Here is a 17,501-nt window from a genome sequence, read left to right on the forward strand (position 1 = left end):
GGAAGCAAAGAACATCTAACTAATATGTACATGATCATCAAGATGGTGATTCAAACGAAACCTTTAATTGGTTTTTCAAAATAACTTCCTTTTCTTGTCAACTTAGGATGCTTCACATGCTTATTGATAGCGAATAGATGAAAATTAGAGAGGTTCATTACAAGCTACTGCAATACTTCTTCAAGAATGGAAACAAGGTTGCTTACCCCTTTGAGTTGATTGTTCATGCAAGCCTCTTGAAGTGGGAAGGAGCTTGCTCATCTTCAACTACAACTTTATGCTTAGGTGTAAGTCTGACTGATTTTCTATTGTTGGCCTCCACCCCAATAAGATGTATGATGGGACATCCTTGTGAGATGACCAAGTTCAAAGAACTAATATTGGTTTCATCTTTAAGCCCTATTATTCTATCATTCTACTAATTCCAAGGTGATTTCTCTACTATCTCATTTGAAAACATGACATCGTACACCTCTTCCTCGTGTTGTTCATGAATCACCTTTTTGGGAGATGTTGGTTTATTGTCCAACCTTGAACAAAAGCCTTCCAAATCATCCCAAAAAGAATCCTCCTCCAACTCTTCTTTAGTTTTCTACATAATAGGACTGATTTTGACTTCATTGCAGCTCCCTTGAAGCCCTCAAAACTCTAAAACATAATCATCTTTGAGGTCTTCCTTGTGAGTTAGAGCTTCATCCACATCTTGATTCTCATGAAACAAAAACTCATCACAATGTTCAACATCATCTAGTTGTCTCAATACTTGACTTGATGGTAAAATTTGTGTGCCCTCTTCATCATTGTCAACATAACAAAGGAGATCATTAAATAGAAATGTAAAATCTTCATCTTCATTAGGTTCTTTTTGCTTCTTTCTTTGCTATGCCAACTTGTTCTTTCACATAGGCATTTATTCAACTTCCTCATCTTCCACAAAAGGTGGGAGTGCATCAAACAAATTAATCAACACTTCATCTTGAGAACCTTTTCCTTGTTCAATATCTCATTGTTCCAACTAATTGTTTTCATCACCCTACTACAACAAACCTAAATTTTCTTTTCCTTCCTCAAATGAAGGATCATCTGCTATAACTTGTTCCTTTTTTACCTCAAAAAAATCTTTATTTTGATCATTAAACCAACTTTCTTGATATACAATAGGACCTCCTAGGAACAATGAAATGGTATTAGGACAAGATGGTCCAAATGGTGGGAGAAATGGATATGTTTGTAGGTTTTCTTGAGTATAAGGTGCTTGGATGGTTGCTCATGAGGAATAATGGATTGATTTTGTGCATGAGCAAGCTTTCACAAACAAAAAGGACCTCTAAAACTTGGAATGTCCAATGTAGAAGACTTAGTTGGAGATTGAATAGGCCTACCTTTCTCAAAACTTGGAAATTTGAATCTAGGAGAGTTAGAAGACTCACTTTGTATGAAGCTTGGTATTTTGAACTTGGGAACCTCAAGCTAATTTGGAATGTAAGAAGTTGATTGAGTTTCCAGCTTTTGAACTTGAGCACATAAATGCTTCATCTTCTCTTCCATTGTAACCACCTCCCTCACAAGATCATCCTCATATTGGTTGCTTTGTGTCTCCAACTCCTATTGTTGAAGCTTAGCCAGATAAGCAAGTTGAGCTTGTCATTGGTGTCTCTTTTGCTCCGGCACAATAGCCCTTAGTTGTTCTTGGAAGCTCAACATCATGTCTCTAATGTTGACATATTTCAAGCTTTTTATGCTTTGATACTAGCTAGAAGGGGAACTATACTGATTAGGAGCGACAAATGCCTCTTGCAGTTGTCAATGAGCATAGTTAGGCGACCAACAAGGCTGAGCAATGATGAGTGGGTGGTAAGCATTAGGAAAATGCTTGCCTGCGATTGTAGAAAAGTTGTTTGGGGTAAAACTTGGAGCATTCCTAGTTTGGTCTTGATACTAAGAAGGAAAATAACTAATAGGCTTATGGAATGGAGGGGGAAAAAGGTATTTCCATCATATATTTTCATTATAAAGGTTTGTAGGTGCTAGGAGAAGTTGTAGCTTTCAATCTCATGGCAATTAGCAAGGCTCTACTACTCATGGTTGGTTCCAATCTTCTAGACTGCTTTTATAATAATCTTCTCCTTCTTCACAGAGGCTGAATTAGTTTCGACAAGTTTCCTCCTCCACAACTTACCATCTCTCTAATCAACCCACACAAACTAGTTGAAAACATCCCTAAAGAGGAATGTGTTATTACTAATTAGAAGCTTGTTAATGACAATACCCTCATTAATGTTTGTTTGAGGTTTTAATTTTAATGCCAAAGATCAATCTAATGTTGGTACAACAATAGTTGTTTAACATTTTTATTCGTCTTTATTCTAAACTCTATCTCATTAGACTATGTGAATGTGTCTTTATACCATCCTACTTTTTATTTGTCTTTATTCTAGACTTTATCCCATTAGACTTTGTGAATGTGTCTTTATTTTATGTAAAAATAAAGTAAAAAAAATATTCACAATATATATGTGGATGGAGAACTCACGGAGGGCATAAAAGTAAGAAATTGAAAGAGTTAAACATATGAGACTTTGAACATTTTAAAGCGGACCCAATGCCACATACTTTTAAAAACCAGCTGGATATGAACCAGCTGTTCTGATGACTGGTAGGTATACTTCCATTGTCAAACACATAATATCTTACGTTTAAGGTCGGTTCCAAAAAGCAAACGTAGAAGAGAATTCTAGAGAATTTTATGGACAGCGGGGCGAATAAAGCTCTATAGGAATCTAACAAAATATCAAAAAACTTGATATTTGTATCACCGACTTACAAGTTTACGTGGCATCTAAGCAACTATAGAGAGCGCGTAATCATTCCTAGTTCAGCACTATAAATCTCTATTCCCATATAGTTATTTGATCAAACTATTTTGACGGTCAAATTTGTCTATCTTGTATTGTTATAATTCTTTCATAGCTTAGAATTTGCAATTATGGCGGATTCAAATGCACCAGAGCAGCAGAGTCGTGGTCTGTTTGGAATGTTCGGGAAGAAGAAAGAAGCGGAAACTGATCAGCAGCAGCAGGAGGAAGAGGGGCATGCCAACGTAGCCGAGGTTTGTCCTCCACCTGTTTATCAAGACTGCGTGGAGGAAGACAAACCCTATGCTGAGGATGAGAAGAAGACAGAAGAGGGAAAGCTGAATCGTACTAATAGCTCTTCCTCCATCTCTGTAAGTTCTTTTTGTGTTTACTCTTAAAGTCTATTTCAAGAACTCTTGTATTCTTTTACTTCCTCCATCTCTGTAAGTTCTTTTTGTGTTTACTCTTAAAGTCTATTTCAAGAAATCTTGTATTCTTTTATTTCATTTTTATGAATGAGTGTTTAGATTATCATGTTACGGAAATTGGTGGATCTTTATGGGTTCTAGAATTATTTGGTTTGATTTATCTAATGAAATGGATGAATGTGTTTATAGCCGAGCGATGAGGAAGAAGGAGAAGGGGGCGAGAAGAGAAAGAAGAAAGGACTGAAGGAGAAGCTTGGTGGACATAGAAAAGAAGGGGAAGATGTTCGTGAAGAGGAACAAGAGAAGAAATGGTTCTCTGGACAGAAAAAAGAAGGGGAAGACATGCGTGAAGAGGAACATGAGAAGAAATGGTTCCCTAAACAGAAGAAAGAAGAGGAAGATATGCGTGAAGAGGAACAAGAGAAGAAATGGTTCCCTGGACAGAAAAAAGAAGAGGAAGACATGCGAGTAGAGGAACACGAGAAGAAATGGTTCCCTGAACAGAAGAAAGAAGAGGAAGATATGCGTGAAGAGGAGCAAGAGAAGAAATGGTTCACTGGACAGAAAAAAGAAGAGGAAGACATGCGAGTAGAGGAACACGAGAAGAAATGGTTCCCTGAACAGAAGAAAGAAGAGGAAGATATGCGCGAAGAGGAACAAGAGAAGAAATGGTTCCCTGGACAAAAAAAAGAAGAGGAAGACATGCAGGAAGGAGAACGTGAGAAGAAATGGTTCCCTGAAGGGAAGAAAAAAGATGAAGATATGCGTGAAGAGGAACAAGAGAAGAAATGGTTTCCTGAACAGAAGAAAGAAGAGGATATGCGTGAAGAGGTACCAGAAAAGAAAAAGGAAGAGGAAGAGGTGTATCAAGAGAAACAAGAGAAGGGAGGAGTTGTGGATAGAATAGAGGAGAAGTTCCCTGGACAGAAGAAAGAAGAGGAAGACATGTATGAAGAGGAACAAGAAAAGAAATGGCTCCCTGAACAGAAAAAGGAAGAGAAAGAGGTGCATCAAGAGAAACAAGAAAATGGAGGATTTATGGATCAGACAAAGGAGAAGTTCCCTGGACAAAAGAAACAAGAGGAAGACATGTATAAAGAGGAACAAGAAAATAAATTGCTCCCTGAACAGAAAAAGGAAGAGGAAGAGGTGTATCAAGAGAAACAAGAGAAGGGAGGGTTTATAGATAAGATAAAGGAGAAGTTTCCTCGACATAAGAAAGAAGGACAAGAGACGCATCAAGAGAAACAAGAAAATAAAAATTCTCTTGGACAAGGGGAAGAGGTGCGCCAGGAGACACATGGGAAGAAAGGATTGATTGATAAGATAAAGGGGAAGCTTCCTGGCCACCATGGCGAAGGAAAAGTCCAGTAGATGCAAGTACACATCGCCATATGTTATATGTATCGTGTGTGTTCTATGCTTTATTTCTTAAGATGTGTCTAAAGAGTACTATATTTTTTTCTAAATGATTTTGAGAGTCGATCCTTGTAGTCATGACAAGGCAATTGAAGAAGACTCTAGGTATGGTTTAATGTTTGTGTAATATTTTGTAATAAGCTATTTAAATGCAAAGATATCAATATTTGTATGATTGTCTCATTAAAATTGGTTAATAAAGATTTTATTTATTTTAAAAATATATGAGTTTGGTGGTGGTATGTTGTTTTCCATACCATTTGTTATGAGGGAGCTTCATCAATTTGGAATTCTCAAGCTTTAATCATTTAAAAAAGGTAGTAGATACACTAGTCAATATGGTTGTTCATAATTATCTAACCATCCCAATTAAAAGTTTCATAACTATTTACCTTTCACCAATTATGGTAAAATCTATTTCAAAATAATCAATTATAGCTTTAGACTCATTAGAATACTAGACAATTCACTACTTCAGTGCATTTATTTATTCTTTTAACATTTTATATAATATATGGTAAATTATTCTAAAGCAATTGAAATTTAATTAATTTATAAAAATCTACTTAATCAGTTGTTGAACAAAAAAGAGTTCTCAGGGTGAGAATAAGAACTTAATCAATTTATTAATTTGATCAAAAACTTTATATCAAAATTACCTATCTTACTGCAAGGAAAAAAATACACAACCATAACACTAGATTTCCATGGAAAGCCCAACAAGGGAAAAAACACAGTGAGAAAGCTTCTCGGAGCTACTGTCCAAATCTAGCCTCACAATAATATGTAACAGTGTTAGAACTTTGTTTTGAGGAGGCAACCCAAGGAAGCTACAACTCATTGAAATATGGTTTTAGTACGAATTTGTTTTAGCGTATCAACTAAAGGAAGCAACAACTTCCTAAACTACAATATTGGAGCAAAGGAATGACTATGATTGATGGCTTTACTCCACTAATCAATCAATAATTATTTATGTTATGCACCATTGACTACTTCCAACTCACTATCTTCAACATCTACACATTATCAACACACACACACTCTTCTTTCAAACAATCTTGATCTTATTTATATACACATAGTCTGCAATCTTCAAAACATTAACTAAGTTGGCTTCAAAATGAAGTATTGATGAGATACATATGGATTTCCCTAGTTAGCCACATAATATGCCCTCTGCAATTAACCAAAACATCAATTTAAAGGTTAGTTGTAAATGAAACATGTAGTGCATTACCTACAGGCTGCAAAACAAACATATCAAGTAAGATAACATGTGTGAGGAAAGACAAGACTCAACTAGTCACAAACCAATCTCAAAGAAAACACTCAAAGTGGCATGAAAGCAATGTCCTATTGGTCCATTATTCATTAGACACCCAAAGAAACAAGGCTAAACCATTTTGGAATACTAGAAGGAGATGAATATCATTATGTGGATCAAGATACATCTACTTTTACCCTTTTCACATAATTTTGCATACATCACTTTCAATGTATGATTGATACATGCCAGCACAAGAACATAACAATTTATATAGGTGAATATAGAGCATACTAGTTCAATTGTATCACTTGGGCACCATGAAAATTGAAATTTTTATATACCAAATCATTCCAACTTGTCTTTTGATATCCTTCGATCTTCCTTCAAGTAGTTCAGCACAATAGTGTTTCTAACTTTCATTGTGGAGGAAGCTGTGACATGGAACTCTAAATATAACATCTCTATATCTCAACAAACTCAACTCTTGAACCATAAGAAAATATCTTAATATGTAGAGGAGTGTGGGCTAAATAACTATCCATGCCTTAGTAGATAAACTATTAATGCCTTAGGTAATTCTTCAACAACTTATCACTATGTGCAATACACCAAATTGACAAGATATCACTATAGAAGTCTTGAAAATATATCAAGGTATTTGCACACACAACCACATCATACTAAGACATTGGAACAATACTCAATAGATAATTAAATAATCAAGGATGCACTGATGAATAATTAGGATATGAACTTCACAAGATATGGTACAATTTTGTATAATAAATACTTATCCCTTGTCTTCCACATCATAGCAATGTTGAATCTTTGTCTTCCACATCTCCACAAGGTTGAACTACACCATAAAGATAACATGTGGATACTATATCTACTCTAAACTCCCCCTTAGTCACGCAAGTGTATCTTTGGATAGCATATCAGTGTAACAAGGGTTGACATCATGAATTGACATCAATGACAACATACTAATCTATCTGTAACAATCTCTTCATTTGTCATTGATGGTGACACTTATTTACAAGATGTAGACCTTCTCTCCCCCTTTGATAGTAAGGGCAAAGGGTAAGGGGTACTCGTTTGTTTTTTTAACCAAAACAAGCTCCCCTAACTATATCAGTCCACTACTTATTCCTCCTAAAAGGTAGCCTAGGTTACCTTAAAACTAATATAGCAAAAAATTTCAACACTAGTGATATATACATAGTGCGTTGCAAAAAACCAAAATGGCACTGTTATAGCTCATACTTATTCTCCACATATTCACATGATGAAAAAATTGGCCTATCTAGAACAATCTTCCTAATTACTTAAAGGGAAAAAAAAATTTACATATTATTGTTAGCTAAGAAAAAGTGGTGTACCGGTGCACCTTTGCAGAGGACACGATGTTAATTTGACATTTAAACTGAATATACAAGTCTTCTTCATCTTCCATAGTAGTTTACACCTTCATATTTTGATCAATATTTTCTACCTCAGGTAGGATACTAGTCAGGGATGCCAACATCATACTCACTACTTCTTTCAGCTTTCCAATGTCTCCTTTCAATTGTTTCTCTTTGATCTATAAGGTGCTTTAATTGAATACGTAAATTCTTTATTTTTGCTCTTATAGCACCATCTTTTTCATTTATTCTATCATAGATATTGGATTTGAGATATTTGTGACTCAATATAGTCCACTTGATCTTTTATTCTCTTTGTTGAAACATGCCATTTTAGACAAAACTCATACAATGAAGTGGCATCCTCTAAGCACTTTTTAACATTTTTTTATATTTTTTTGTTAAGTGTTGTGTGTTTTAGCACATCCATCAAATGCATCAGCCAATATTTTATCACTTATCTTATTCATTTCATTCTACTCTACCTTATTTTGTAGATGAGATGAATGTGCCATGAAAGAATCTACTAGAAGCTTCATTTGTTGTGAGGGAAGTAGAGATAAGTCATTTTTTATCCTAGGCAATTCCTCCTTAATTATTCTTATGGCTTCATCTAGTAACTTTTCATTCTCAACATGTTGTTGAAGGATATATTTTCTTGCAGATGTGTGAAATATATCTCCCAATTGTAGCTTGTGGAGAGGAGATACATCAATTAGGTCAGTTTGTCCACCAAGCATAGGTAGCTACAACAACTATGGAGTAATCACTAGTTGATATTATATTTGTTGTAAGAAGATTTTTCTAATAGAATCATTAGGAGAGGAGAATGTTTCCTATATTTTCTTAGATATCACCTTGAATTCGCATTCATCTATCAATTCTCTTTCTCTAAGGTAGTGCCTTTTGGAGCTTGATCTTTGCCTAGTACATCTTGTTTTTTACACTCCTCTACATTTCCTAGAGCATCCAGAGGGTGCACACTAATAGATCCATCATTTATATATTTTGTGGCTTTATCCTCTTGCAATTTTTATACATTAGTATCATTTGGAGGAGGTATTTAATCATTCACCACTTGAACAGTTATATTTTCTATGGCCTTCTCTTCTTGCAAGTATGATGGTTTTTCTTCATTTACCACTTCAACCTTTTTAATTTCATAAAGAATCTTATTATTCACATCTTCTATTTCCTTTTGGATTATGTATCCATCCTCCTCCATTCTCATGAGTTGATTTACTATTTATTTTGTTTTGATCTCCTGGAATTGTCTTTGAGACATTTTCACCCTTTCTTCTTTGAAGACTAGGGATTGGGCCTTGTTAGGAGCTTGTAGCCTTAACTACTCACCCATTTCTATTGTTTTCTTGTTTTCTCTGTAAGAGCATCAATAAAACTCTAGAATTAGGTCTAATATGTCACTCAAGGGCACATTATACATGATCAAATATATAATTGTTGTATTTTCAATAGTTTTATGGTTTGTCGAACATACTTTTAGATAGAGTTCTCCTATCTCCTTTAGGATCTAATATAGTGCAATCCCATTAAGGACTACATCCAGTTGAAGAGGATCATGTGGAGGTGCTACCAAAGGAGTTTTCTTGGTTTTCTTTTCTTTCCTCTTGGATTTCTAGGTCCCTTCCTACCATTTTTCTTTCTTTTCTCCTTCTTCTTCATCTTCTTCTTCTTCTTCTTCTTCTTCCACATCCATTAGTTCCATTTTATTTATTTTAGCTTATTGTTTGGGTCTAGCATGAGCTTTTTCTAGTATTTCTTGTTTTGTCTAAGATTAAAATGTAGTTGTTAGAGTAGATCTAGATGGTTGTAGAGATATTATAGTGGTAGAAATAGATATACTTCACCTTCTATGTCCTTGAGCACTATTTGAAAGAATAGAGATGGGTTGAGGATCCAACGCATGAGCATCAAAGGATGGTTTTGGTTAAAAACCCCATAATTTGTTCTTGTTAAGATTTTCCTCAGCACTAATATCTATTCTTTTGTCCCTTATTGCATCATGTATTCCAAATATATTTGTAGTAGGGCCACTTGGTTTGTTGAGCAAAATATCAGCATAACCAATTATGTCTTATTTTTTAGATTTCGTAGGGCAATTGTGGAACCCAAATAGTCCTTGTTTCTACAACTTCTATATAACAATAGTCTTTATTTGACCTTCATATTTTTTTATCATGCTAGAGGGGATTTTATATCTTTCTTGCATTTCAACTTGTAGGGTTTTGGAAAATCCCCAATACATTTGTCTACTATTCTTTTCATTCTCGAAACCTCTTATGTCATTCCTAGTTTGGGTGGCAACCAGAAAGGACTTTTCCTAGATTTTTTCCTTAAAGATAGGAACTTCATTGAGAAAGAAGAATGTAAGATGAATGATCAAGGATCCAAACTTGAATTTGTATCCAATTTGTTTGCTTTTGTCTAGGTTTTCAAGTAGTTTCTCCCTTAGAAAATTGACATAATTCAAACCTTGAACCCCTTCTTTAACCATTTGGTATGCAATGTGGATTGTGATACCAATTGTTTAAACTTCTCTATTTATGAATTAAATTTTATAGGCAATGCACATAGAGGCATACCAAACCCCTATGCCAATAATAGCATTGACACTCAAGGTTGTTTCATCAAACTTAGCTCCATTCAGTTTTGTAAGTTCATCATTATGAATGGCTTTTATCATTGGGATAGGTTTGATGGAGCACAAACCAATAATGGCCCTAATTCTATCCTTGGTGATCCTATGTGTCTTATCCAAATAAATAAGCTCATAATAAATTAATCTCAAGGCAATTCTTATTCATTCATGGTTGTAGAAATTAGGGAAATCCTTCTACACATCTACTCCTTTTGGCACAAAATTTGCATTATCTAGTTTATACAAGTCAAGTTCATTCAAGAGTTCATGTTGGACTCCTTAAAAAATTGTATGATCAATTTTATTCAGGGTAGAATGAATGTAGGTCCTAACATCCTTTGTATAAAACATAAATGCTAGAACAAAAGATAGTGCTCTAGATCCTTATAATTTACTATGGATTTAAATAAAAAATTCTTATGCTTTGATCGAGATATTTCAACAATATTAATGACTTGTAGGGTCACCATGATGAATTATTCTATTAGTAGAAACTAGGGTTCCAATATGATTTTAAAATACCTCTGCAGACTATTGTTAGGGTTTCACCTTTTGCACTTGAAATACCTGGATGCCTTCTTCTCTTCTCAAGTCTTAGCCTCAAATATTTTCATTCAAGTGAGATCAGATCGATCAAATGAAACATAAATACTTTTGCATTTTTCTTAGCATTTTTATCATTAATGAATCTATTCTTATTAGATAGTCTATTTTCAAACAACTCTATGACCTTACAGAGATCAAAATACCCTTTGAAATTCTTTGCATCATGTGATTTTGATCCACAACTTTGAGCTAACCTTTAGATATTCCTTCACAATTATGTACTTCATATAAGTTGTCATGAATCAATATGTATAATATTATTTCATACTTTCCAAGGGTTTGAAATATTTTGTGGATGGTAACTACCCCTAAGTTTGTGCTCTTAAACTTAATTTATTATGAGGTCTTGTGCATATCTAACAAACATAGTGTGATACTTCTCCCTCAATACTCTTCCCTTATTTATTTCTCTGGAATTTTTTAGTTTCCTTCTTTTTCTTATTCAAGGTATTATCCTTCTTGTTCCTAGAGAGGTGGTTTCACAAAGAAACTCTTGCAAAACTTTTCTTTATGACCAATATTGTTGCATTTGTAGTAAATAGTATTGTAGTTTGGAAAAAAGTTATTTCTCCTCACCATAGTTCTACAATTTATAGATTATGGGAAAACTTATTTCAATCATAATAGTAACCATGAAAGGGATGTGAATTCATAGAATAATGTCTTGGAGGCTTGAAACATTTCTTACTTATACGCTTATTTCTTCTTGTTTTAGTTCTATAGTCAATCTCCTTATGACCAAATTATTGCAAGAATAAAAATAACCCTTAAATGATTGAGAGTACTTGAGATTAGTAGCTTGTCTAGAAGATTTCTTGAAGTCCATCTAATCGTTGGCTTTTGTATCACCATCATTCAACTTCTGCTTCTCACCTTTGGTATTTTTAGAGACCTTAACACAATCTCCACTCTTCTTTATCTCAGAGATGTTAAAAGCCTCTGACTTTGAGTTCTATCTTTTTTCAAATCTAAGACCACCCTTATCTTTCTAGTATTTTTGGCTATTGATTTTCTCATAAAGGATGTTGGAACTAATTCGTAAGTTTTAGGCCTTTGTCAATATTATCCTTTGCTTTCTCTGATTCCTTCCTTAAAGGGACAATCTCTTCCTCAAGCTTTAAAAATTCAATTAATTTTTCATTGAGCTTAGTATTTAGGGAATCTTAAATTCTCTTTCCTTTCTTAACTTAAACTTTTAATCTGGTGATTGTTTATTTTCACTCTATGAGTTTGATTTTAAGCTCTCTATTTTCCTTGCTTGTAGCATCTAGATCTTCTAGTGCAGATATCAGTTCTCCTTTATACTCAACTTCAGAATCATCTTATTGAAGTCAAACATGTCTTTATCATATTTCAAAGGATCCAATATCTACCTTATCTATTAGGCTTGTATAAAGGAACCTTTCTTTGATACCAAATATTGAACACACAAGAGTACTAAAAGGTGGGTTGAAACAATACTTAAATCAATTTTTTAATTTGATCAATAACCATTTAGAAAAAGTAACTATCTTATTCCAAGAAAAAAGAACACACACATAACACCAAAAATACATGGAAAACCCAAGATGGGAAAAACCATTGTGAGAAAGGTACTTGGAGCTACTGTCCAAATCCAACCTCACAATAACATCAAACAATGTTACAACTTTATTTTAGGGAAGCAACTTTATTTAGTTCCTTGTTTACTTGTGCTACAAAAATTGCCTCTATATCCACTCTTAGCTAAGATGTGGAAACCACGCCCATAAATAAATTTTTCCAAAAGAGATGGTGGAGCCTCATATGTCTCAATGTCATAAGTTGATGAATTAGAAGTAGTTGAAGAAGAATAATTTATTGAAGTTGCCACAAAATTAGTATGAAGAGGGTTTCACCATTTCTTCCTCCTTGGTTTTAAATTCTATTGAGGGGATTTATATTCTCCTACAAAGGAAGGTATAAAATCTAATGACCCACTATGGAGGTGTGATCAAGAAATAAGCCCTTGATGAGACATCTAGAGTATTTGATTGTGAAGATTATGCTCATCTTTTAAATGAAAAAAGGGTTATTTTTAGAGACATGATTTTCTATCTAGTGATAGAGAAGATTCTCTATAGAAAAAGGGTTGTTTTTAGAGAGATGAAACCTTCCAGTATTGAGATACAACTAGAGAAAGAGGAGAAACCAAATAAGGGGGTAGTTCATATTCCTTCTACCTTTGAGAAAGGAGAATTGTGAGCTCCTGTTGGGCCTAATGATGAATGAGAGATCTAGTAGCTCTGAAAGTTCAGAAGAAGAAGAACCTCTACCTCATCCTTTGAGGATATCTACTTGTGATAGGTGGCATCCTAAAAGGTATGGTTATTCACTAGAAAGGTTTGGATATTCATTGTTAGATTCCATTTGTATTTTTGCTTTTATTTCTATCGTCGATGAACCTAGGACTTTTAGAGAGGCTATAGATATGAGTGATGTAGATTCCTCAATGGAAGCCAAGAAGGATGAGATGGCATCTTGGAAGTAGAACAATACTTGTGATCTGGTACCTTTGACTAATGGATGTAAGATCATGGGATGAAAATGGGTGTTCAAGAAAAATTTGGGCCTTGATGGAAGTGTTGAGAGTCATAAAGCCTAGTTGATCATGAAGAGGTATTCCTAGGTTGAGGAAACAGATTATGTTAGCAATTTAGAGGAATTGATTATGTGTTGCATTGATGTTTGTCATTGATGTCAACACTAGCTTGTTTGGTTGTCTACCAGGTTCCAATAGAGTGGTTGGACTTTGATGATGATCAGGAGATTTGTCTCTGGTATATTCTGATTGGTGGAATTGGTTTGGTTCAGTTATTCATGTCATTCAGATGCGTGTCACATTCAGTTGGTTCGGTATTTGGTGATCCAGAAGCTATCATATGTTCTAGTAAACCTTTTGGTTACCAGTAAGGGTTCTACTAGCCGACCTTCATTGAAGATCTTTTCATGGATTTGATAAGTGGTATTGGTGCGGCTTTTAGAAGGTTTTCAGGATGTTGATTGTTATCTTGTTCGTGTTCCAGTTGATCGATGGTGTTGTATTTGGTTTATAGCGACCTACTTTGGGTCCAGACTTAATGCAATCCTATTAGGTTATATGGACAGGTTTATGTAACCTGTTGGTAGATGCTCCCGATGTATTACCGGTTGGATTTATTGTTTGGTTAATGTTGTTTCGGTCTTAGGCCGACTTGGATTATCATTAGTTTATGGGTTTATGTAATGGATTTATTGTATTATCTTTTAGGTGGCCAACCTAGTTGTTTAGGTCCCAGGTTGGTATAAATATGATGTAAGATCTTTGTAGATCATTAGTCATGCGTTATAGGATTATCTGTGTGTGAATACAGTTGTAATCATATGCAGAGGATTTGGTCGATTATTGGTGATCGAATTGGGTTTGTGTAAGAGGTTCAACACCTCCGGTATTGAACTTAAACTGGAACTGTACTCAGGCATAGGACATGTTATTCTAGCAGTTCATTCTTATTTCTGGATCGTAGTCCGATGTTTTTTGTAGTCAGTGAGACTCCTTTTAAGATGAGCAATGCGCTCTAGGTTGTTGGCCTTCCTACATGTGCAGGCTCCTTATTGTAATATTTATTCATATGATCAGTGGATAGATATTGTGGGTCTCCAATCCCACCGTGGTTTTTCCTCATTGAGGTTTTCCACATATAAATATGTGGTGTTATGGTGTTTATCTTTGTGGTCAAGCATTATTACTTATTGTTATCTTCTTTTATGTTTACCAGTTGCTAAGTTATTGTGTTGATAAGGTTTAAATTATTCATTCTGGCAGAACACTGATTCAGCCCCCCCTCTCAGTGTTCTTGGATCCCAACAGATTATGGTGATATTTTCTCTCCTATTACAAAGATAACATCCATTTGGTTCTTGTTATCACTAGCTACAATTCATGATTAGGAAATTGAGCATATGGATGTGAAGATGACATTTCTTCATGGTGATTTGGAGGAAGAGATCTATATGTCATAGCTAGACCATTTCATAGTGAATGGTAAAGAAAACCTAGTTTTCAAGTTGAAAAAGTCTTTATATGGTTTGAAATAGGCTCCTAGGATGTGGTATCAAAAGTTTGATACCTATGTGTTGAGTTTTGGATTTCAGAGTTCTATATCGGATCATTGTGCCTACTTAAAAATTAATAATGATTGCATTCTCATTATTGCATTATATGTGGATGATATGTTACTATTTGGGAATGGGTTTTTGATTTATGACTTGAAGTCTCAATTGTCAACACACTTTGAGATGAAATATTTAGGTGCAAATAGGTACATTCTAGAAATGGAGATTAGAGGAGATAGATACAAAAAAAACTTTGGTTAAGTCAGAGTATATATGTGAATTTTCAATGATGAATAGATTCAACATGACATCTTGTAGATCTATGATAGTCCATGTTGCATTGGGAACAAAATAATCTATGGAGGATTGTCCAAAATCTCCTTCTGAGGTGGTAGACATGGCTAGTAGACCATAATGAGTGTTGATCATATCCTTATGTATTTTATGGTCTGTGATAGACTAGACCTTGCCCAAGCAGTGGGAGTCCTAAGTCGATATATGGCTAATCCTGGATGGGTGCATTTAGATGAAGTTAAAAGAGTGTTCAGATACTTGAGGGGTACTTCCAAGTTTTCCTTGTACTATCATAGTTATCCTATGATACCTTGACATTTTGTAAGTATATATAGATATGTAGATTTAGATTAGGCAAGTGACATCAACAACAAAAGATCAACTACTGGTTGTGTCTCTACTATGTATGGTGGTGCTATTAGTCGAATGAGTAAGTGGCAAGTTTTAGTCGCTTTCTCTGTGATAGAAATAGAGTATATGGAAGCTACTCATGCTTCTAGGAATCTATTTAGCTTGTTCAATATTGGATTTGATACAAGATTAATTACTATTTATTGTGACAATCAAAGTTATTTTCTTAGCAAAGAGTTTGTCTTTCCATGCCAAAACAAAGCACGTTGATGTTCAGTTATATTTTGTTCAAGATATGATAGAGGATGGGAAGGTAAAATTGGAGAAGGTTGACACTTTGACAAATTTTGTAGATGCATTGATGAAACTAGTGAGCACAAAGAAGATTAGATTGTGCTCTAGTTCTATGGGCTTCTCAGCCCCCCTACAATTGATCTATGGTCTATTTGAAAGGTCTTTGACAAGTGGGAGAATGTTGGGATTAATATGTCTCAACCTTTGCAAATCATAACATTTATTTTATTATATTTATTTATTATTTCAATTTATTAATTGTCTCCAAATATCTATTCATCTAGTGGGACCCACATGCTTTTTGGCATCCTACTGGGTGATGACTATATGACACCTATGTTGTAAATGTGCAGGTAGGCATCCCACTTTGAAACTCTTGAAATGTGTCACATATGATAGCCTATGATAGATTATATGACAAAGTGGAGAAGTTGTAGGAGATACCTTTGCATGGAGAAGGTGGATGCCCAAGTTGGGGTATGGTCCTAGGATATAAGAGAATTAGCTAATAACAGTCAATTATGATGAATTCTCTTACAGTTGTAAGTGTTGTAAGTTATGATAGTTGTATTATGCATAAGAGTATATTCTATACCTCAAAATAGTAAATTTTGGGTGCCCAACATATGAGCTATGAATGAGGAGTCATTTGGAGATGTACATATTTCATTTGGATGTTTTTATGGCTAAAAAATAGGGCCAAATATTTTCACAGCCCTATGTTTTATCTTCATGTAGAAGGTACCTCTTGGGTTGTATTTTTATAGGAGAATATTAGTTATGTTGTGTTTTGTAGATGAAGTGTTATGCTACCGAAATTTATCTAAATTGTGGGTTGTTAGTTGTAGACTCCTGTTGAAGAAGCTAAGTGTTGATATTATATTGTAGCCATTAATTTACTAGAATACAAAGTATTGTACTTTTGGAGTGTGGGTTTTTCTCCCAAAAGGGTTTTCCCCTCAGTATGTCTCATGTTCATTATTGTATATCTTTATGCATATTTATTGTCTCTTTGTGAATGTGTTTCTTATTATTTAATAATTAAGATTTGTAAAGACAATTTGCACTATCTCCCCCACTAGATTAGTGTTAAGAAGCATTTTTTGCACCTTAGACTCCTTTCAATATGAAATAGTAATTACAATGTTTCTTTTAGTAACATTGCCAATGAATCTCACTTCTCCCAAAAGGACTTGCACAATAAGGTTCACTACCCCAGAGAAAGATACAAAAGACTTGCTTAAAATACACACTATCTCTAAGCAAGATACGTGAATTTACAATGAAGGATGAAATATGAACTACTATATATGAGAAGCATCTAATGTATAATGAAGCTCAACTGATTCATCACTAGGTTTTTTGCACATTGAATTTCACAATCACCTCTCACAAATGATTTATCCTTCCTTATATACCCCCCACAACTCAACAAAATATTAATTAGGTCAGCATCCATAAGACCTATCAAATGAAACTTGTGAACCAATATAGGTCAACTCCAAACACATATTTCACACACCAGGATTAGGAGGTGGATCAACCCAATGCATATTTGAAACTCAAACACATTCTTCAAAGCCAATAAGATGGATCCAAATCAAGTGTAATTGAAGGAACTTGGTCTGTTAGGCCAATTATCAACACTACTATCGAAATTGTTAACTCTTAGCCTCAACACCATTGGAGAGAAACCAAAATAAGCATGTCCAGACTAAAATTAAATTTGTGTTGATCATTTACAACCACTCAAAAATCATATCTTGAAGAGATCAATCATTGAATCTAGGCACAAAGGAGTAAATC

At 34.4% G+C, this 17,501-nt stretch overlaps 1 protein-coding gene across 1 annotated transcript; it reads left to right on the top strand.

The window, feature by feature from the left end:
- The first annotated feature begins 2,904 nt into the window (after positions 1–2,904).
- Positions 2,905–4,874, top strand: LOC131050005 (uncharacterized). Its single transcript, XM_057984130.2, has 2 exons — positions 2,905–3,226; positions 3,473–4,874. Exons 1-2 carry the CDS (start codon positions 2,987–2,989, stop codon positions 4,655–4,657), a joined length of 1,425 nt encoding a protein of 474 aa, XP_057840113.2. The 5' UTR covers positions 2,905–2,986; the 3' UTR covers positions 4,658–4,874.
- Positions 4,875–17,501: the final 12,627 nt, after the last annotated feature.

This window comes from Cryptomeria japonica, chromosome 4 (genome assembly GCF_030272615.1).
Source record: "Cryptomeria japonica chromosome 4, Sugi_1.0, whole genome shotgun sequence".
Classification (NCBI taxonomy): Eukaryota; Viridiplantae; Streptophyta; class Pinopsida; order Cupressales; family Cupressaceae; genus Cryptomeria; species Cryptomeria japonica.